Below are 23,322 nucleotides of genomic sequence, written 5' to 3'. Positions count from 1 at the left end.
AATTAGTGGAGTAAAATATTCAGGTAAGAGATATTTGAATATGTTGTATTCTTCCGGGTGTTACTTGAATATTTGAGTATTTACATGAAAATATAAAAATAGAATGCACCATATAAAATTTTGTATTGCTGTTATATTCTAGTAATATTATATTCAATATATGATCATATAAAATTCAATATTTGTATTTCTCTCGGTGGAGATTTCAAAATATCGTGCACAATGTCGGTAAAAAAGTAAATGCACATGCGTGACGGATACAAGCGATCCTTATCCAATATTTCCACTAACAAATTCAAATGCTTTGTTGATTCAATTTTCCCCTCCTAAAAGGAGATACTCCCACTATGAGGCCCAATCTGACATTTTTACGTTATCGCTTATCTTCAATTTGCTGCTGGTACGCGTAAGTTGAACAAGTGAATTCGAATAGTTACGTACTCGAGTAATGCAGTATTAATAACAATCGAATAAGCTGGGAAAAATGGCAACGATAGTGCCCACTGTGAATGAAATAAAATTGAAAGCTTTAGAAGCATTCGTAAAAAAATTTGGAGAAAATGCAAATATTTGTGTTTGTGCACCAGGTCGTGTAAATTTAATTGGAGAGCATACCGATTACAATGAAGGCTTTGTGTTACCAATGGTAAAATTCAAATGATACAAGTAAATTAAAAAGATCAAAATATTTATAAGTAATTAAATAAGAAGTTATACAAATTTATTAATATATTAAAAGAAGATAATTCTTTCAAATTGTGTACATATTCAAATGTATGTAGATCCAATATTCAATTGTTAATTAAATAGTTGTTGATATTTTATTAACAATTTGTTTTTTACATTATTACAAATATTTATTAAACAAAAATTTTTGCCTTCTATATAATTATAATTTTCCATTATTGTTACATAATTTTCCTCTTGTTATATATTTGTTATCTTATTAACTGTTATCATATTTATTTTATTACTTGTATAGATAATAGAACATTGATTTACTTTGATATCTATGTTGGTATTAATTAAAATCTTAATACTTTCCAATATTTATAATTCATTTTGATTTACTTTGATATCTATGTTGATATTAATTAAAATCTGAATACTTTCCAATATTTATAATTCACCATAAATTTTTCACTTAAACTTATTTTATTTTCATAATACAATTTTAAAGATATAATAAACTTTAGTTAATTAAATATTGAGAAATTTAAATAGTATTTATTAAATTTAACAGTTAAATATTTTTAGATATAGTTAGATATTTTATTTATAAAATTTACATTCTAATTTATTTTATATTAGTAGTGAAGAATATAATACATTAAATTACTTTTAATTTTCAGGCATTACCCATGGTTACAATCATAGTTGGAAAACTTAGTAATGATACAAAAACTAGGATTGTTTCTCTTAACGAGACAGTTAAGTATGAGAATGAAGTTGAATTTGAAGCTGACATTCGTGAAAACATTAAACCAGAGAAAACACAATGGGCTAATTACATAAAAGGATGTATAGCACATTTTGTGTGTAAGTTTGACCTTATATACTTTTTCAGATTTTATTGAAAACTGATGAATAATATGTAAATTATATTTTATTAATTGTAGGTGATGTACCATCTTTCAATGCAGTGATTGTATCATCTGTACCTGTTGGTGCTGGACTTAGTAGCTCAGCTGCTTTAGAAGTTGCCACTTATACATTTTTGGAAGCACTAACTAATATACAATCAAAAACACCAGTGGATAAAGTATAATCTCATAACTTTTTATTTTTGTTTCCTTAGCAATAAAAGAAAAGGAATTTACATATTTGTGAATACTTTTTAGGCATTAGCATGTCAACGTGCAGAACATGATTTTGCTGGAGTTCCATGTGGTATTATGGATCAGTTTATTTCTGTAATGGGGAAAGAAGGTTGTGCTCTACTTCTTGATTGCAAAACCTTGGACATTAAGCAAATTCCTATATCACAAATTAATGACTATGTGTTTCTCATTACTAATTCAAATGTTCCTCATAAATTAAGTTCAAGTGCATATTGTGAACGTAGAGATAATTGTTACAAAGCTGCTGAAATGTTAAACAAAAAGAGTTTACGAGAAGCATCTCTAAACGATATTCGAGGTAAAATAGTAAATACAGTGTTAATACAAATTTTAAGTTACATAATTACATTTTACTTCTAGTATTGGAATCACAAAAAGTGCCTGATCTATTGATAAGAAGAGCTCGTCATGTGATCACGGAAATTCAAAGAACAGTTGATGCTGCAGCTGCTCTTGAAAAAGGAGATCTAAAACTATTTGGACGATTAATGAACGAAAGCCATGATTCATTGAAAAACGATTATAATGTTTCTTCTATTGAACTAGATACATTGGTATCAGCAGCAAGAGAAGTAAGAGGTGTTTTGGGAAGTCGTTTAACTGGTGCTGGTTTTGGAGGTTGCACAGTAACCTTATTAGAAAAGGATGTTATTGACCAAACAATTAAGCATATAAGAGCGAAGTGAGATTTTCTTACTATTTCATTTTTACGATTTTATTTTTTGCACTGACTTATATAAATTATTGCTTTTTTACAGTTATTCAGGAAATGCAACATTCTATATAGCAAGTCCTTCCATGGGTGCAAGAATATTAGGTATAAATTAAACAAATTAAAAAGTCAATTTATATTTTAAATACTTATCAGAAAATTTGAAATTTATTTTTATAAATGTAAGTTCTTTAACTTTAAAAAAAATATGATTTTATATAGATGTCTATATAATAATATAATATTAATCAGATTACAATTTGTATATTGTATATTGATTCAAAATTCAAGTAAGTACGTTTCGGTGTTGAAGTATTTTCTGAAATAACGTGTATCATATTCACACATTCATTCATATATACATCTTATGTCTTATTTTATTTACATTAAATGAATTTCTCCTGCATGATTGTAGTCTCACAGTATTGCTCCTAGATTTTCATACATGTTTAATATTAAATCATACCACCAGTCTAATAGTTTAACTTCTTAAGGGCTAGTCGATCATCATATGAATTCTGCGTTTATTTACAAAATTATTTGTTATTTAAAAAGATTTACTATTACTAAAAATACATTGCTTTTCTTTATGTTGTTTGTATTGTTGCGTGTCTTTATATTAACGTAATACTGATATATCATAAAGTAAAGGAGTTTCAGGACAGCAATTAAAAAGAAAAATCTAAGTATTGTCAGTACCTATTCATGATAGCTGGCGACATATTTGAAAATTCTGCAAATAAGTAAAAATGCTAAAGGTTATTATTTATATATAACGATTAAAATATTTTATTCTATAGAAGTAATCATATTTAGGTACCTTTAAGGCAGTCGTTAAGTTCAAGTTCAGAAGAACTACACCTCAAACCAGAAGGCTTCACGCCTTTAAAAATTTCAATAATACTTGGTTTTAAGTTATGAAAGATTAAAGGCTGCCCACGTTTAGAAAAGTCTTCTGTTAAACTCTTGATGCCCTAAATGGATCATATTAAAAACATATAATTTCATGTAGGGTAATATAGTGCAAATGCATTGTAATATTTGATTCGTAACATACCTTTGCGGCCGTAAAATCTGCTGCTTGGATATGTGTAGAGTCTATAACAACAGGTACACCAGTTCCTTGTTTTGTGCCATGTTTACTGATTACGGCCCGCACGTACTCTACACTTGGAAAAACGAGACTTCTGTCAGGTGTTATGACAAGATATTCACAACCATTAATACTCTGCAATAAAAAAATACTTTACTATAATCAAGGAGTTCCTGTTCAGTTTACTGGTATTAAAATTACTTTATTTCCACTTAAGTAGTGAAAACATAATACAAATAAGAAAATGTAAGATAGAGCTCTTACCGTATCTTTATGGACTCGCAGCGATGGTCTTGCTGACGCATAAAGTAGGAATATTACATTTATACCAATACCAATCACTATGCCTAACTCTAGCCTTATAAAAAGACAGCATAAGAACGTGGCTACCGCTGGTATTAGATCAATTTCTGAAAAAAAAAAAAATGTACACATCAATTACACTTATTTATATTTATGTGGTGAGTAATTACTATACCATATATTAAATTATTCTGCATTATACAATTTTCTCTACATAGAAATTGTGTATGGTAACTATTATATCCAAAAATAATTTTCCTATTTAAACCAAGATTTTTTCTATTATATGTGTTATTAATAATTAGAGGATATAAATTATCAATTTTTATGTTAAACTCTATCTCAATCTTATTTATATATAAAACATATTATGTTTTGTTGGAACATTTCAACAATTTCAAATGTTTGTTGAAATTTTATATACAGCATGCCTCAAAATAAAATTAAAAATGTCTTGAAATAGCAAAAAAATAAATTGAAACAATGAGACAAATTTTACGAGCAACGTACTTTTTGTTCTCCATATTGGTTTGATCACGTGTAATTCCACCATGAAAATGACTGCAGCGATGATGATGGCCGCAAGTGCGGCATTAGGAATAAAATACAGATATGGAGTGAGGAATTGAAGAGACACGAGTACCAAGAGGCCAGTGTAAACTCCACCCAGAGTTGTTTTTACCCCTGACGAATGGTTTACAGCTCCACGGCTAAGTCCTCCGCTAACGGGCATTGAGGAAACGAATGCTGACACAACGTTGCATGCCCCCAAAGCCAACATTTCTTGAGTCGCGTCAATTGGTTTACCTTCATCTAAAAAATAAATTACATGTAACGAGTGTTGTTATTTATTTAACTCTGTTGTATTTTAAATTTATGAAGAACATGTTCTGTGTCTGAGGGTTAGGTTAGGGGGTTTCCATTCACTTTATTCAATTGTTTGGTAATGTCATTTGAAACTTACTAAAAACCTTGGCGATGGAAATGGTTTCCAAAAGGCTCAATAAAGGGATGACCAGACATCCCGATCCCAAGGCAGAGACCATGTCAATGAAATTGTAAGTTTCATTGTTATGGTAAGTTTGAAACGGTGGCGGACGAAATTCCGGAAGTCCTTGTTTGACATGGCCTGTCAAACTAACTGGCGAGAAACCTAAGTGACTTTCTAATAGCCAACACATAACGGCGCAAACGAGGACTACCAGTATGTTTCGAGACGTAGAAAGCAACCAGAGGGATTTCTGCATGATCGCTCGTGCTTTTGATGGCATTTTTGCGGTCTCTTGCGGCGTCACTAAATCCTTGACTTTCTGCGAAAATAAAATTTGTATTTACAACTCTGAACTCCAAGGACCAAAATAAACAGTTCTTTCATTTTTTTAAAACTCTGTCTGAGCTTGTATCTTTTATTTAACACAATATCTATTTCTGTTGAATTATCAGAAAAAAATGTAAAAAAATTTCTTTAAAAGTGTTCTCATGGAACAAATATGTTAGAATCTGTGCAACAAAAAATACTATTACATCACTATTTTATTTTTAGGAGGTACATACAAAATACTGTAGAAAATTTTACTCAAGAAGCTACTGAAAAATAAAAATGTTTTTCCAATACTATAAATCAGTCAGGTTAGAAACTTTGTTCGTTTAAGTATATATAGGGTGTCTCAAAATTAAATGATCAAACTTCTAAAGGAACAATAATTGATCATTAAATGATTAATATGTACTATAAGTAGAAATATGAAAAATATATTCGCATAGGTCCGAAAGCGGTTTATAATGACATTATAATAGAAATATAAAATCTGAGGCAATAGCAAGTTTACTGGTTATACGTTACAATGTAGAAATTAATAAACCGACGATTTTTACTGAATGTGCTTTTTGTAACTAGCGCTTTGTCGATTTTAAATTATACTGCTAATTACATATTTTTTAAGTGTACATACAATATTTGTAAAACGTTCCTGAATACAAGTCATTGCTTTGCATATAGATGCATGTATACATATAGGGTGTTCCATTTGAGTTGAATCACAAAATTATTTTCAAAACTATTCGTTATTGGAAACAATATTTTAAGTGAAATTTATTTATAAATAATAGAGTAATACATTTAAACCTAATGTTTTGTGTTAAGCTAGGTATCCAAAACTTATATGTATCTTCAAGAGGATTGCCAATATTTGTGCCAAATATCATTCTCCATAACGAATAGTTCAAAATAATGGCTTATTTTAAATAGGACACCTTGCATAACATGTTTTTCTTATTTCTACATATAGAACATACAGGTAAAGTTTGATCGTTGAACTCTGAGACATCTTGGCGACATAAGTAAACAGAAGTACTAACTCTAAGAAGAAGAAGAACGATTATACAAGTGACACCCAACGCCGTATCCCAAAGCTTCGTCTCTCCAATTTTTTCGAATATGTTGTGCCATACTTCGACGAATTTACTACCGCTAATTTGTATGCCTAGGATATCCTTCACTTGACTAGTGGCAATAATGATTGCTGCCGCTGATGTAAAGCCAACTGAAACCGGTCCCGATATGAAATCCAGCAAAAAACCTAATAAAAAAATAGAGACGTAATACAGTTAATTAAATTCATGTTTTTATAGTTACAGATATTATATTGAAAATTATATTGATTTCTAACGCGCTGACTACCCATAGTACATTTAGCTATGACTAACACCGCAATAATGGCGCAATTGGGTCGATCTTGACCCTGACCTACGACGTGCAAATACATTTCTAATAAAATTATATACTCAAATTTTTTTATGAAAAACTTTCACTTGTCAAAAAAGTAATATAATATTGAAAAGTATAAAAATTTGGAAAATAAAAATGGAGAGTTTAAAATTATGTTTAAACTAGCGCTGCATTCCCGCTATCACAGAATTGCAGTTATAAAGAATTACTCTTTTAATTAACTACATTTATTGTTCATAATTTTAATGGTGATTATTTAATTATTATTGCAGTGTATGTTACAGGTATCTTTATGTGATAGTCAACGTATTAAGTCATTGATGGATAATTATGCATCGCAAATGGCGTAGTCTCGCGTATTCCCGTTAAAATATGAGGATGTTGTAAATATTAAAAATATGTAAGAGACGTGTTTTTATGTCTACAGAGTGGTTGATTTAAATAACCACATTAATGTTTCTATTATATATTTTATTGTTTAATGGAAAAAATATTCAGGATGAAGTTATGCTATTTTATGAGGCACATTTGAAAGACAATTTTTTTTTCAAGGTCTTTTTACAAGGCTATCTATGTTTGGTTAAGCAGAATATGTTTTTTTGACATGTTTTATTAATCTGTATATTACTGTTACCCTAAATATTAAATAAATCATACCTAACTGCAGGATTCCCATCAGTAAGCAAACACAGCCAGAGATGAAGGTTAAAAGCACTGCAAAATCGGCGCCTAAGTCAGATTTTTGTAACGTTTCCCTAGTTAATATTGCGATAATCGCTGTTGGGCCGACTGGCACGTCTTTGCAGGATCCTAGGATGGTGTACACGAAAGAGGCCATAAAGGAGGAGTACAAACCATACTGTAAAATATAAATGGACAAATATATTAGTCACTAATTTCTCTTTTGAATAAAAAGAGACAGTTGTAAATTGAAAACAAGTAAAAGACAATTGTATTTTAATTTTCTTTTATGATTTAAAATACGAAAAATTAAAGTATAATTTAGTTTTATAAATTTCAAGATTGTTCCAGTTATAACAAAATAAAGATCATTTTTCTTTTTGCTAACCATGTTGTCTTTTTATAATTAAAATAAATAAAAGATAATGTTAATGTTTTTAAAAATGTTGATAAAAAATTCTAACTAACAAATGTCAGATATAGTGCAATACATTTTAACTTTTAGTTGATAGAATTTTTGCAATATTCATGGAATGATTTTGGTGACAAATATTTTACTATTTGAGTGCTTTTGTAAATGACCTGCAGTTAAGCTTTTTTTTTATATTTATTAAATGTGAAAAAATTTTTGAAATAATTATTTAAAAAATAATTTTGGATTTCAACTGATAAGTATCTATTATGAACCTATCAATTTTCATTTATGTTTAAATCATATTACTGATTAATACTTAACCTAACCTAATTTACTCAATCGTCACTACTGATAGGTATCAATTACTTATCAATTTTCATTTATTATTGTCTCACATCATTAATTAATGCAAAGAGAGATATTTGTAAGCAATGGGATTAAAAGTTATTTTATTACAAAATTAAAATTTTGTTACAAGTTATAGTTAAATAAAAAAACTATAAACAAGAAAAACGCAATTTTAATTGTTCAAAAATTTGTAAATATTTAGTTCATGTCAAAATTTCCAACTTCTTAAATTCTCAAGTTTCTAAAATTCAAAAATTTCTAAAATTTCAAATCTTCAAACTTTTATAATTTGATAAATTCCTCTACATTTTCCATTCTTCAAATTCTTAAATTTCCAACTTTCTGAATTTATAAATATCCTAATTTTTAAGCTTTTAAATCTCCATCTTCTTCAATTTTTAAATTTTCAAATCGCCAAAGCCTGAAAATTCCAATTTTTAAGATTCAAAATTCAAAAACTTTGAAAAATAAATTCTACAAATTTCCCTATTTCAAAATTTACTAACCAAAAATGAATAAAGAGTGCCGTTTTTTTCTCCGTATGTTACCATGTCTCATACTTATCATGTTCATCTAAGTATGTACACGTCAATAAAAACAAATGCAGTCATTCTTACCTGCAAAGGAAGTCCTGCAACATTTGCATAAGCTATTGCTTGTGGTATAATGGTAAGTCCTACGGTAATTCCAGCAACAAGATCACTAGCTATAAAATCCTTATCATATTTTTGTATCCACGCTGTAATAGGTATCCTCTTATATAATAATTTTTTCTTACAGGATCCTTTAATTCGTTGATACAACCATTTCCTTCCTAAGGAGCACAGTAAGTTTTTTTCAGGGTTTAGCGAACCTGCAACAAGTTCAATAAATATTTTTTATTTTTATTTTATATTATTGTTAAGTTAGGTTAGGTTGAACTTAAATCTAAACTTGTAGAAACTCAAAATTCCAAAGTTAAAAAATATTAAAATAATTAATTAAAATATGAATAAAAAAAAATCCAAAGTGTAAAAATTTTAAATTTGAAAAACCCTAAAATATTCCAAAATTGTAAAATCCTAAAATTCCAAAAAGCTCCGAGGTTTCAAAGTTAAAAAATTCTGAAATTCCCATAAATCTAATCTAATATTTCATAATCTAAAATTAAAAAAAATTCTCGTCTCATAAAATCGAAGCCGCGTACTACTTCCGTATAAAAGTGATCAGTATAATTTCCAAAGAAAATTTATTATTTCTGTAAGATAATGCTTTCCGTTACAAATAAAACTACGAATTATGCAAATGAGTGACTAAAGTAAATATTTACTTACATTAAAGTATGAATGAGATATCGCTAATATCATGGAAAGATATTCAAATGGGCACGATTAATTAATACGCGCGTGGATTTCTTTATGGAGATTCCTCAAGACATGTGACGACCTTTTCAAACAACGACTTTAGAAAGTATGTACGTTCGGAAAAGGAAATGAAAAAAAAATACAACCCCGCGATATGTATTATTATAATATATGCAAGTATGCCTATTGCTAAAGCTACCAGATAACTAGTGATAATTGCAGGTGAAGTAAAGCTAGACAGGTTTAACAGGTTTTACACGTTAATATAGTTGATGGGAAAAATTTCTAGATCGGAAACTTATTCGCATTTGTATTACACTCTTTGTTCTGAATGACATCTGATTACACGCATGAAAAACCTTATAAAATTTTGAACTGATAAAACTACAGAAATCTATGTGTTAAATGGTTATTTGATTCCTTAACGATGCTGTAAATCTTATGTGAATGGAAGTATTAGCGAAAAGAAAGGCAATTGTACAAGCTGTCACTGTACAAGGGCAGCTAATTAAACCGTGCATTATCTTGATTGATTATAAGTAGTCAATCACTTCTTAAAGGTGTAGAAACCAGAGTTATACAGGAAAGTAGAGTTTATTGTTATCGAGGTGGTTGGGGAGACTCACATTAACCTGTCAAGAACCTTTATTAAGTGTAATAACAATAAAAAGTATAAATATCATTACAAATATCATTATAAATATCATGTTCACACCACATGAACACCACCGTGCATTTTTACCGCGCATTTCTACCGCGCATTTCTATCCGAACATCTCCGAGCATTGCCGACCCTTTCCGAAGCTATTCATACACTCTACAACCCTGTAATACTTGAAAATTACAGTAATATTCTAACATTACAATATTTATTTATTATTGTAGTGTGTATTTATTATTGTATATAGGAATACATAATTTATTATACTGCTTATTTTACAATAAACCTTAATTATTTATTGTGCATTGAAAATGTATAAATGTATGAATTTCTTTTTAACTACATTTTGATGTGTGATTTTAAACAAGAGGTTATTACATTTGTACATAAACGTTCGGATACTCGATGAAAAATGAATTTATATATACAGCGTAGTAGAAACCACAATTTTAATATTTTGTTGCAAACCCTATGAATATTAACAAGGAAGTTGAAATGGTAGAAATTTATTTGAGTGGTCTGAATTAGCAATTCATTTTAACTGCGTGCGATTCATTTTATGACACAGTGTCAATCAACGGAACAAAACAAATGTGCAGCGGTGAAAAATAAATTGTCTGAAAAGCTTTGCGGAAAAGGTTTGCTACTTTTCTCTTCGTTCTATAACTCGTATATTAGTAAAAATGCTAGCAATATTTATGAAAAAAAAAGTCTCAATTTCGAATAATATCGCTGTAACAAATATGTTACAGCAATAAAAATATTAGTACACAATTTGTCATCAACAGAAACGTTTCTTTGTGTGCCACGTTAATTGTGAACATCTGTCACAGCTTTCTGTCAATTTATAATCGCTGTTTATACAATGATCCTTCGAAACGGTCGTTAAACGTGTATCAGGTGTGACAACTTCATCAATTATGTGTCTTCTCTTCTGTGGGTAATCATGATATCGTTAAATAATGATGTGAAAATGACATAGCGTATCAACGGTTTGATGGATCTGCCTAATGAGATTCACATGAAAACAAAGCATCTTTTCATTCATCATGCTTTGTTCTTTGGTAGAACAATGACAAGATGTTTTAGTTGAAGTCAATGACGCCCCAATTTTGGTATGGAGTGACTGTAAGCTGGTTGTGTCGCAAATACAATGTTTACGAATTATATCTGTATTTGGGGACATTGCAGTGAATTTAGGATATCTGAGTTTTTAAATTGTTTGTTGGGAATTTGAGATTTTGAAATTTTGAAATTTGCAAATTTTGAGATTGGAGGTTGAGAAATTGAAGTATTTAGGAATTCGGGGAATTAGAAATTTGGGAGTTTGAGAATTTGGAGATTTAGAAATTTGGGAAATTACAAATTTGGAGTTTGAGAATTTAGGGAATTAGAAATTTTGGAATTTAGGAATTTGGGGAATTAGAAATTTTGGAATTTAGAAATTTGGAGAATTAGAAATTTGGGAGTTTGAGAATTTGGAGATTTAGAAATTTGGGAAATTACAAATTTGGAGTTTGAGAATTTGGGGAATTAGAAATTTTGGAATTTAGGAATTTGGGGAATTAGAAATTTTGGAATTTAGAAATTTGGGGAATTAGAAATTTTGGAATTTAGAAATTTTTGAATTTTGGAATTTAGGAATTTGGGGAATTAGAAATTTTGGAATTTAGAAATTTGGGGAATTAGAAATTTTGGAATTTAGAAATTTTGGAATTTAGGAATTTAGGAATTTGGCGAATTAGAAATTTTGGAATTTAGGAATTTGAGGAATTAGAAATTTTGGAATTTAGAAATTTTGGGAATTAGAAATTTTGGAATTTAGGAATTTGGGGAATTAGAAATTTGGTGCTTGAGAATTTGGGGAATTAGAAATTTTGGAATTCAGGAATTTGGGGACTTAGAAATTTGATAATTTGAGAATTTGAGAATTTGATTATTTAGGAATTTGATAATTTGCTAATTTACACATTTGGAAATTTCGGAGTCCAGAAATTTAAGGATTTAAAAATTTGAAAACTTTCAATTAAGATAGGTTGCTACTCATTCCTGTATTGCATTAAATGCATCATGTTACGTATGATATAAATTTCGAACTTTTGCAATATTTATCATATATATAGTCGGAAATAACTGTAACATTATATAATCGACTAGGAGTAAAAGTAGAAACACAACTTTGAATAAAATAATGAACGATTGCTATTAACAATATTTTTACGTAATTTACTTTAAATTATACTTTTACACGCAAACCATGTCATAGCTGTATGATTTCACAAGGAAATCGTAGTAATTCAATCACATATAAAACTAATATTTTGTTAAATTTTACAAATTTATAATTACAAAAATTTCGAATTTAAAAATTTACAAATTCTTAAATGTGACAATTTTTAAATTCCGAAATTTACAAATTTAGAGATTCTGAAATTCTAATATTTCAAAATTTTTAAATCCGAACCCAGTACTTAAAATATTTTAATTTTGCAAATTTCAAAATTGTAGAAATTTCAAAATCTAAAAATTTACCACTTCTCAAACGTATCAATTTCTAATTTGCGAAATTTTCAAATTTCCAAATATTCAATCTCCAAAATTTCTAATTTCCCAAATTCCTAAATTATGAAATTTTCAAATTTCAAAATTGTCAACCTTCTGAACTTCTAAACCCCCAAATTCAAACTCCAATATTTCTAAATATGCAAAACCTTATCCCAACACTTAAAACATAATTATACAGACATACAATTGTAGAAATTTCGGAATTTAAAAAATTGTTAAATTCTCAAACTGTAATATTCCTAAATTTCAAATATCTGAGCTCAGCATTCAAAATATTACAAATTTCATCTGATTCTAAATATTCAAAGATGAACATTAATTATAATATTATTAACGCCCAAAGACGAAACGTCCGTAGAAAAATAATTTCGACACAGTTACGGCAAATTAGCGATTACCGGTTTCTTAGAAAATGTTTGGTTAATATTTCACAAATTTTATTCTGTCAACTTTTATAGTAATTACGGAAGAAAAGTATTGAACATGTTAACAGGTAGAATTGCATAACTGTGATTAATGTTGAAAGACGCGACGATAGAATATGTCTATTTAAAACCTTGTAAATGAGGATATTTAAGACTGTTTATAAAAACTGACACGTGGTGATTATCTATAAATCACTATAGAGGAATGTAGATAATTGAATTTTTCAATTAAAGAAAAGTTGTTAGCTGTGCAGGAAGTGTATACACATTTTGTTTTATTTATGGAGGAAGTGCAGAATATTTCAAATATAGAGATTAATTTTTGGAGGGCATTTAAGGTCATTTCCAATTCTTTCAATTTTTCTTTTTTTAATAATGCATTTGAGTAATGAGTATACAATTCATTTGCAGAATATGCAATATTTGGAGTAACTATTTTATTAAAATGGGTCAAAGTCGGGCATAATTTCTTCATATAAAAATATTACTACGTAGCTGAAAATATTACTTGACTCAAACATTATACGACTTGTTGAAAATTACTACATGGAAGTTACATTAAAATTCTTAACAAAATGTGACAAGTTTATCAATTTACTATTACTAGCTTATCACTAGTAAGTACTAGACCAGATACTATAATATATCTTATTCGATTGGTTAATATCTAACAACGTTTGATGATATTAAAGTACTATCAAAGATCACGAACGTAGATCACACGGTTATCTGCGATCTAACAAGATTTCATGACATAAAAGTACTCCCAAATGCTACTTATGGTGTATCAAATTGAATCTTAAGGATTAATGAAAATGACTGTATAGAAGATTCATCAATATATATAATGGAAAATGGTTCGGTGACATTTATAGCAAACAATGATTGACTTTCGAACATATAATGTCTAACTTAATTTGATGACATAAAAGTATTGCATAATATCAATTATAATATGTTAATTTGTAGCTTGAAGCTTAATAAATGTAATACACTAATAGTTTATTAGTATTCTGAATATAAAATGACTGGTTAACTGTCGCAGCAAACAATGGATCGGTTACCATAATGAGGAGCGCTGTATTAGGTTCGTTTACGTCTAACACAACTTGATGACATAAAAGCATTATAAAATGGAACATATGGTACATCAGTTTCAAGCTTAAGGGATATTAAAAGTAACTACGTAAAGGTTTCGTTATAATTCCTAACGCAAAGTGACGGATTATCTATTATACTGAGCACTGGACCAGTTATCGTAATGAAGTGTACCTTATTTGGTTGGTTAGCATCTAACAAAGTTTGATGACACAAGAGTACTGTCAAACAACGCATAAGGCATATCAATGGAAAGCTTAAAGTATTACGAAAATAAGCACACAAGGTATCGTTATAATTCTTAACACAAAATGAATGGTTATTAATTCGCTTGAGCAATGGACCAGTTACCATAAAGAGGTATACCTTATTAGGTCGGTATACGTCTAACACAATTTGATGACATAAAAGTGTTGCAAAATGATACATATACCACACCAATTTAAAGCTTAAAGAGTGTTGGAAATAACTACATAAATGTTTCATTGAAATTCTTGACACAAAATGACTGGTTATGAATTGTACTGACAAATGATTCAGTCAGCATAACAAAGTAGATCAGTTACTTATAGCTGCTTAACGTCTGACAAATTCATGACATAAAACTATTGCAAAATGATACATATAGCATGTCAATTTAAAGCTTATAATGTGTCGAAAATAACTACGTGAAGGCTTCATTGAAATTCATCATAAAAAATGACTGGTTTTCAATTATATTATCAAGTGGTTCAGTTAGCATAATAAAGTAATACCATTCGGTTGTTTAACGTCTAATTTGATGGAGTAAAACTATTGCGAAATAGCATATCAATTCAAGCTTCCTCTTAGGTTCATCCTAACTTTGTCTTAAGTTTTCACTAAGCTTTCACTAAGTTAAGCTCTTTTCAGACTCTCCTTAGATTTTCCTTAAGCATTTTATGAACTAGATCCCTTTTAGGTTCTCCCATTTCGTAAGTTTAAATTAAATTCTTTTTAGTCTCCACCTAAACTCTTCTTAAAATTTTACTAAATTTTCTTCCTGGTTTAAGATTTTCCTAGGACCTGTCCATAAGCTTTTACTAGGTTTCTCCTAAGTTTCTCGAGATTTTCCTAAGATTACTAGGCTTCTGTTCCATCGTCTTTAAACTTCAAATTTATGTAGCACAACCTTTCAGTAATCGTCATTTTCTCTAACGAGGATTTCCCTGCCATACCCTACTAACAGTAAGAAAATTTCCGATTGATTCATGAACATAAAAAAATCCTTTAACTGATTAATAAAATGTGTGGTAAAGGTAAAAACTCGTTTCCGTTCAGATGAAATCATAAATACTGAGTGAAGTGGCAATGTTAACAAACCGCAAGAACCGTATACACATTATCCTTCGGATTATATTTAAAGTTTAATAAGGAAATATCGCGGGGAAGTACATAGTTTGCATAGAAGAGGAATTCCGTGGAAAGATATCCAAGGAAAATGCATCGCGAACGTTCACTTTCAGATACAGGTGCATCTGATTCATTATAAACGAGCACAATGATTAAGAAGGAAAAATGGTTTCAAGGTATATTTTTCCCATCGTCTTCTGACTCAATTTCTTGCTGCATACTACGCTGACGTGTACAGAATTAGAATTTCCACTTTTTTTCTTCTAATTGGTTTTGTAACGTTTCATCACCGTAGCTATCGATTAGAAACGTTTTTTTTAGCGACTTCCTTCAGAATACCTTCTTATACTTTTTCAGTGAGAGATTTATTCAATTTGTTAATTGTAAATGACGTGATAATGTGTTGTATTACGTATAATCATTTCTGCTATGGCATGTCAGTTAACACATTTTGCTGATGTAGTGAAATTTGTCTTATGTGATTAGTTAATTTTTTAATTTAGAATTTAGGAGAGGTAGTGATTTAGGACAGAAAAATTTGCAGACCTAAAAATGCCAGAATGTGGAGACTTAAACTTTGTTTTCAACGTGGAAATTGAAAACTTACAAATATTTAAATAAGAAATCTGAAAAATTTAGAAGCTTGAGAATATCGGAATTAACAAATTTGCAAATTTGAATATTTCGCTAATTTAAGATTTAAAAATTTGAGACACTGAAAGTCAAAAATTAAGATATGTAAAAATATGAGCAAGAAATTTGAAAATTTCAGAATTTGAGAAAATGGGTATTTAGAAATTTCACTAATTGAACTCTCTATTGCATCTAATTGATTAATATAACGAAAATAAAGTAACAATTTTGTTACGCTTCAGATAATTCGCAATAACGGTATTCAGAATTGACTTCGCCTTACAAAATTGTAAAGCAAGTAGATAATAAAATTATTTTCCCTTATGACCGAGTCAGGAATCACAGCATGAGAGCAATCATCTTAGGTAAATATCAATTCTGAGTCTAAAAACTGACTTGCAGTAGTCACAGGTGTAACATCCGAGGTCATAGACAGCACATTCATGGTGTATCCACATTTCGCGCACGAAGCATTACATTCGCTGCTCTCCTCTTTCGATTTTAGCTGTTATCGATGAAACAGAAGCATCGGTACGCTTTGAAATATTGCAAATTGCATTAATCTTCGATATTCTGAATTAACAACGCGGCATCGAAACCAAATAATTTCGTGTTATCTTTTGTATTCTGGAAATGTTCGCAAAATTAGCACGAAACTGTAGAATTAATATGCGGACGAGTAGAATAAACGAATTACTTTAAAGTTTTTACGTATTTTGATCACGATCGCAATGTTTGAATACGTGTCGAAGAACTTTTGCAAATAAACCTTTTACTTTTCTGCGGATTGAACCGAAGAAGTGAAAATTACGGTTCGTTCACAAATTTCATTAATTAATTCATTATTCGTTTCTATTATTTGCGGTGATATAAATTGGATACCGTTAGCAAGTTTTTAGATACTTCAGCATTGGAAATTGCCCATAGTATTTCAAATATGCTACACTTTCTTTGCCGCGTGAATAAAAGTGACATACATCGAACACAACGCGACGAAAGAAAATTATATGATTGCTCTTGAAAAACTCGAGTTGTAGAACCCCCAGTTTTTCTAAGAACAAAAGATGTTTACATAATAGTCGTTATTATTAAATATTGTTTTCTTAACACCGACAAATTCCTTTTTTTTATTACCTGAATACAAAATGTATGCAAATTGCGCAAGGCGTCCACGTGAATTTCTGATACAGAATCTAGATTCATTATCAAGGTAATAAGCAATTTATCAAGATTGAAAGTACTCTTAAGACTAGTAATTAGATATAAAGATATAGCCTAAAACGTGTAAAGTATGATAATGTATGATAATACATAATAATTAATGAAACTCATCAATCAAGTAACTGTTCGTTATCATTCAGTAATAAGTTGTTGAAACTTTTCATTCATGTACATATGTCTTACTCTTTGTAGAAATATCTACTTCTGATAAGATCAATTAATTATTTCTTTTTTGATTAGATTATATTGCTTATCACTTCCTTGTAACACTATTCTTCCTGAGAAATAATGCAATATCAAAAATTTTTGAGTATTAGAAAGTAATAATAAAAATTTTGCTTTAAAAAAATGCATAGAAAGAAACACGATAAAATACTATATCATAGAGATTAAAAGTAATAATATTTTTTGGTGGTCAATTCTGACACCAGTAGAAGATGAAAGTAAATTGTAAAGTAAATTCAAAAGAATGAAATAAAGGAAAATGATAAACATGCAATGAATAAAGTCATTCTTAATTTTTAATATTTTTCTAGTAATATTAAAACGTAAAAAGCAAACTTACCATCATTGTTCACAGGTTTGTTGTACTTGTTGCAAATATGGACACTGTTTAGTCTGTTCTCGAAGTCCGGTGTCTCTTCAAGGTCGTTGTTATTGCTCTGAAGAGGATCCTCGAAACTAGCATTATTATATCCGGTTAACCGAACCTGCCTAGCAGTTTCGATATCGTACTCTTGGATATTGTACTTCGACATTTTCGTAAAACACGAACAGTTGATAGGGAAATTAACACTGAGGGAAATCTAAATTTAAACATAGGAGCACTCAAGCAGACATCATTGTTTAGTCCCTGTACGTCGCGACCCTGAAATGCAGAAAGAGAAATAATTTATTGCTTTACCTGCTATACCGTTATATTTTATTATTCTTACATTGCTACTACTTTTTTGGAGATTAGTAACAGTGCGAAGATTTGAATGTTTTTGTTCTTTTGTTTCTTACTGTGTTTTTCTTTTGGCTCAACGTTTTTGTATATGTATATTCCTTTCTATTCGTTGCAAAAACATTCTGAATGTTACAAACATTTTTGTAACGTCTTATGCAATTAAACGAACAATATCCTGTCTTATGTAATAACTGAGGAAAAGATATTCGTTTGGGAAATGTGAAAAATTGTTCGAAGTAGGGCAGTTGTGCTGAATAATGTAATATACTTGAAGTTACTAAATTTTCCTAAAATTTCCAAATCCTCAATTTCGAAAATTCTTAAAATTAATAAACTCCAAATGTTCGTATTTCTAAGTTTTTTGAATTCGAGGCATTCAAATTTTTAAATCCAAAGTTTTTAAAAATGTTGAACCTCGACTTCTTTTATTTTCACGAACCTAAACTACTTTCTGAAGCCCTTAGAATTTTAATATTTACTAATTCCAAATTTTCTTTGTCACTCAAATGAAAAGCGTCTAAACTTGCACTCGAATTGTAATTAACAAAAAGTTACACATTTAACAGCCCACTTAAAGCCATCACTAGTTTAAATATATTATCATATTTCAATCTTTTACATAGGAATATTTAATTATTATATCAAAATAATATTTAATTATTATAAAATAAATTTTATACAATAATATAATAACATTCTATATTATGAGAATTTGATAATATAAGTCTTACAAGATTGCATTTTGATGATCTATGTGGATTACGCTTTAATATTCACGTAAACATAATGCCGTTATATTATTCCGTTAATATTAAACATTAATCTGTTTAATATTAATTTGAAATCTTATGTTTACTGAAAATGACTACATAAACGTTTCATTAATATTCATAATACATAAAGTCTGATTATCATTCGTTGTAAGCAATGGATCAATTAACACAAACAATGAGATGTATTTTATTAGGTTGCCCAAGTAATACGATTTCATGACATAAAAGTATTTCCAAATGCCACTTATGGTGTATCAAATTGAACCTTGAAGATAAATGAAAATGTCCGTATAGAAGAATCATTAATATATTTAATGGAAAATGGTTTGTTGAAATTTATAGCAAACAATGATTGACTTTCGAACATATAATGTCTAACTTAATTTGATGACATAAAAGTATTGCATAATATCAATTATAATATGTTAATTTGTAGCTTGAAGCTTAATAAATGTAATACACTAATAGTTTATTAGTATTCTGAATATAAAATGACTGGTTAACTGTCGCAGCAAATAATGGATCGGTTACCATAATGGGGAGCGCTGTATTAGGTTCGTTCACGTCTAACACAACTTGATGACGTAAAAGCATTATAAAATGGAACATATGGTACATCAGTTTCAAGCCTAAGGGATATTAAAAGTAACTACGTAAAGGTTTCGTTATAATTCCTAACGCAAAGTGACGGATTATCTATTATACTGAGCACTGGACCAATTATCGTAATGAAGTGTACTTTATTTGGTTGGTTAGCATCTAACAAAGTTTGATGACACAAGAGTACTGTCAAACAACGCATATGGCATATCAATGGGAAGCTTAAAGTATTACGAAAATAAGCACACAAGGTATCGTTATAATTCTTAACACAAAATGAATGGTTATTAATTCGGTTGAGCAATGGACCAGTTACCATAAAGAGGTATACCTTATTAGGTGGGTACACGTCTAACACAATTTGATGACATAAAAGTGTTGCAAAATGATACATATACCACACCAATTTAAAGCTTAAAGAGTGTTGAAAATAACTACATAAATGTTTCATTGAAATTCTTGACACAAAATGATTGGTTATGAATTGTACTGACAAATGATTCAGTCAGCATAACAAAGTGGATCAGTTACTTATAGCTGCTTAACGTCTGACAAATTCATGACATAAAACTATTGCAAAATGATACATATAGCATGTCAATTTAAAGCTTATAATGTGTCGGAAATAACTACGTGAAAGTTTAATTGAAATTCATCATACAAAATGACTAGTTAACAATTACATTGTCAAGCGGTACAATTTAGCATAATAAAGTAATACCTTTCGGTTGTTTAACGTTTAACTTGATGGAGTAAAACTATTGCGAAATAGCATATCAATTCAAGCTAAAAGTTTTTATGAATTAAATACATAAATTCATTAAAATTCACAACACACGGTGGCTGGTTACCGACTGCGTTTAGTAATGACAGAATTACCATAATTAGACGTATTCTATTAGATTGATTAATATCTAGTACAATTTAATGACATACAACTACCGTGAAATAGTACGTGCGATACATAACTTTGAAGCTTAAAGAGCGATAAAAGTAATTATCTGAAACTTTCATTAAAATTCTTAACAGGACTGCCCACATTGTGCAATGAATCAGTTATCGTAATTACGTGTACTCTATTAGGTTAATCAACATCTAATGTAATTTTAGAGTGAAAGTTGTAGGATACTATCATAAAGTAAAATTGTAAAAAATACTTGAGTATGTAGATATCATCTGTATGTATCTAATCAATGAAAGATAAAGCAGTGCAAGATGTAGTACAATGCAATTTTCATATACATTCATATGAGGAGGTTACATCTACAGTGGCATAACTTTTAGATTTCAGCAATTTATAAATTTGAGAATTTTTAAAATTTGAAATTTCTGTAATTGTAAATTTTAAAACTTCGAACATTATTTTCATCGTTCCAAATATCCTAATAATCGAATCACTAGTATATTTTATATACTATAAAATACGTAGGAGCTACAAAGTAAGTCATTTAATCTACTCGTTTGCATATTGATTCTATAATTTCGAGCCGATACCACATTTCATGATGACTGTCAAAGGCTGGTATGTAGTCATACGCATTATCTAACTCGGCACGTTTTAAGTCATATCTTTGTATCTCATTGCTAGTCTTAAGAATACTTTCAATCTTGATGTATAATTTATCGCCTTGATAATGAATCTTAATTCGCTCTATTAGATATTCACGTTAACGCGTAGTACAATTTTTATGCATTTTGTATTCAGGTAATAAAAAAAAGAAATTGATCAGTGTTAAGTAATAACGACTATTATGTAAACATCTTTTGTTCTTAGAAAAACTGGGGGTTCTACAACTCGAGTTTTTCAAGAGCAATCATATAATTTTCTTTCATCGCGTTGTGTTCGATGTATGTCACTTTTATTCACACGGCAAAGAAAGTGTAGCATATTTGAAATACTATGGGCAATTTCGAATGCTGAAGTATCTAAAAACTTGCTAACGGTATCCAATTTATATCACCGCAAATAATAGAAACGAATAATGAATTAATTAATGAAATTTGTGAACGAACCGTAATTTTCACTTCTTCGGTTCAATCCGCAGAAAAGTAAAAGGTTTATTTGCAAAAGTTCTTCGACACGTATTCAAACATTGCGATCGTGATCAAAATACGTAAAAACTTTAAAGTAATTCGTTTATTCTACTCGTCCGCATATTAATTCTACAGTTTCGTGCTAATTTTGCGAACATTTCCAGAATACAAAAGATGACACGAAATTATTTGGTTTCGATGCCGCGTTGTTAATTCAGAATATCGAAGATTAATGCAATTTGTAATATTTCAAAGCGCACCGATGCTTCTGTTTCATCGATAACAGCTAAAATCGAAAGAGGAGAGCAGCGAATGTAATGCTTCGTGCGCGAAATGTGGATACACCATGAATGTGCTGTCTATGACCTCGGATGTTACACCTGTGACTACTGCAAGTCAGTTTTTAGACTCAGAATTGATATTTACCTAAGATGATTGCTCTCATGCTGTGATTCCTGACTCGGTCATAAGGGAAAATAATTTTATTATCTACTTGCTTTACAATTTTGTAAGGCGAAGTCAATTCTGAATACCGTTATTGCGAATTATCTGCAGCGTAACAAAATTGTTACTTTATTTTCGTTATATTAATCAATTAGATGCAATAGAGGGTTCAGTTAGTGAAATTTCTAAATACCCATTTTCTCAAATTCTGAAATTTTCAAATTTCTTGCTCATATTTTTACATATCTTAATTTTTGACTTTCAGTGTCTCAAATTTTTAAATCTTAAATTAGCGAAATATTCAAATTTGCAAATTTGCTAATTCCGATATTCTCAAGCTTCTAAATTTTTCAGATTTCTTATTTAAATATTTATAAGTTTTCAATTTCCACGTTGAAAACAAAGTTTAAGTCTCCACATTCTGGCATTTTTAGGTCTGCAAATTTTTCTGTCCTAAATCACTACTTCCTCTAAATTCTAAATTAAAAAATTAACTAATCACATAAGACAATCTCACTACATCAGCAAAATGTGTTAACAACTGACATGCCATAGCAGAAATGATTATACGTAATACAACACATTATCACATCATTTATAATTAACATTCAGAATAAATGATTATTTAATTTTCCAACTCCGGCTTTCAACGTATTGCCTCACATTATTATTGCAGTACTAATTACCTTCCAATTCATTCATTCATTTGCATGTTTATTAAACGTATAATGACCATCGTCCTAATAAAGAAAGTTAAAATATTATGTTTACCTTCCATTTAACAATTTTTGCATTCTGTAAGACAAAGACAAACATGTAACAGTAGATTTACAGACACTGTCAAAATGGCAGATTGTAAATATGTTATTTTGAATTACGAAAGTTATTTTACGAAAGTAACTTTGGTAAATAATGATGTAAAGCCCCAATGACCTTGTCATACCTTTTCAAGGCCGTCGTTTGGAATAATTTTTTCTTGTAAATTAATCGTCGCTGATGGTTAATTACGAAGTTACTAATAAACAAGTATTGGAAAAAATCTAAGCTGACCCAACTCTAGCATATTATCGTGGCATTCATTTTT

General features: G+C 29.3%; 2 protein-coding genes across 6 annotated transcripts in view; one reads left to right on the top strand and one right to left on the bottom strand.

Moving 5' to 3' along the window:
* The first annotated feature begins 225 nt into the window (after positions 1–225).
* On the top strand, positions 226–2,806 carry LOC105663177 (galactokinase). Of its 4 annotated transcripts, none has more exons than XM_076532663.1 (6): positions 226–400; positions 1,353–1,539; positions 1,620–1,762; positions 1,842–2,139; positions 2,202–2,523; positions 2,600–2,806. In XM_076532663.1, exons 2-6 carry the CDS (start codon positions 1,362–1,364, stop codon positions 2,667–2,669), a joined length of 1,011 nt encoding a protein of 336 aa, XP_076388778.1. In that variant the 5' UTR covers positions 226–400; positions 1,353–1,361; the 3' UTR covers positions 2,670–2,806. The 4 variants fall into 4 exon arrangements, with proteins under 4 accessions (XP_076388778.1, XP_012145973.1, XP_012145972.1 ...); XM_012290583.2 differs by having other exon boundaries at positions 226–406; XM_012290582.2 differs by having other exon boundaries at positions 227–646.
* LOC100879750 (sodium-independent sulfate anion transporter) overlaps positions 2,525–23,322 on the bottom strand; it is a 31,749-nt gene continuing 10,951 nt past the window's right edge. For both annotated transcript variants that reach the window (XM_012290581.2, XM_076532651.1), the window contains exons 3-12: positions 18,004–18,306; positions 8,739–8,974; positions 7,335–7,536; positions 6,308–6,528; positions 4,914–5,259; positions 4,460–4,762; positions 3,911–4,056; positions 3,611–3,781; positions 3,374–3,527; positions 2,525–3,286 (exon numbers count right to left, since the gene is read on the bottom strand). In XM_012290581.2, the coding sequence (XP_012145971.2) occupies positions 3,246–3,286; positions 3,374–3,527; positions 3,611–3,781; positions 3,911–4,056; positions 4,460–4,762; positions 4,914–5,259; positions 6,308–6,528; positions 7,335–7,536; positions 8,739–8,974; positions 18,004–18,196 (2,013 nt within the window). In that variant the 5' untranslated portion in view covers positions 18,197–18,306 and the 3' untranslated portion in view covers positions 2,525–3,245. The remainder of the gene's footprint in view (positions 3,287–3,373; positions 3,528–3,610; positions 3,782–3,910; positions 4,057–4,459; positions 4,763–4,913; positions 5,260–6,307; positions 6,529–7,334; positions 7,537–8,738; positions 8,975–18,003; positions 18,307–23,322) is intronic.

Source organism: Megachile rotundata, chromosome 6, assembly GCF_050947335.1.
Source record: "Megachile rotundata isolate GNS110a chromosome 6, iyMegRotu1, whole genome shotgun sequence".
Classification (NCBI taxonomy): domain Eukaryota; kingdom Metazoa; phylum Arthropoda; class Insecta; order Hymenoptera; family Megachilidae; genus Megachile; species Megachile rotundata.
The sequence above is the reverse complement of the archived record's forward strand: the minus strand, read 5'-3'. Positions and strand labels throughout refer to the sequence as shown.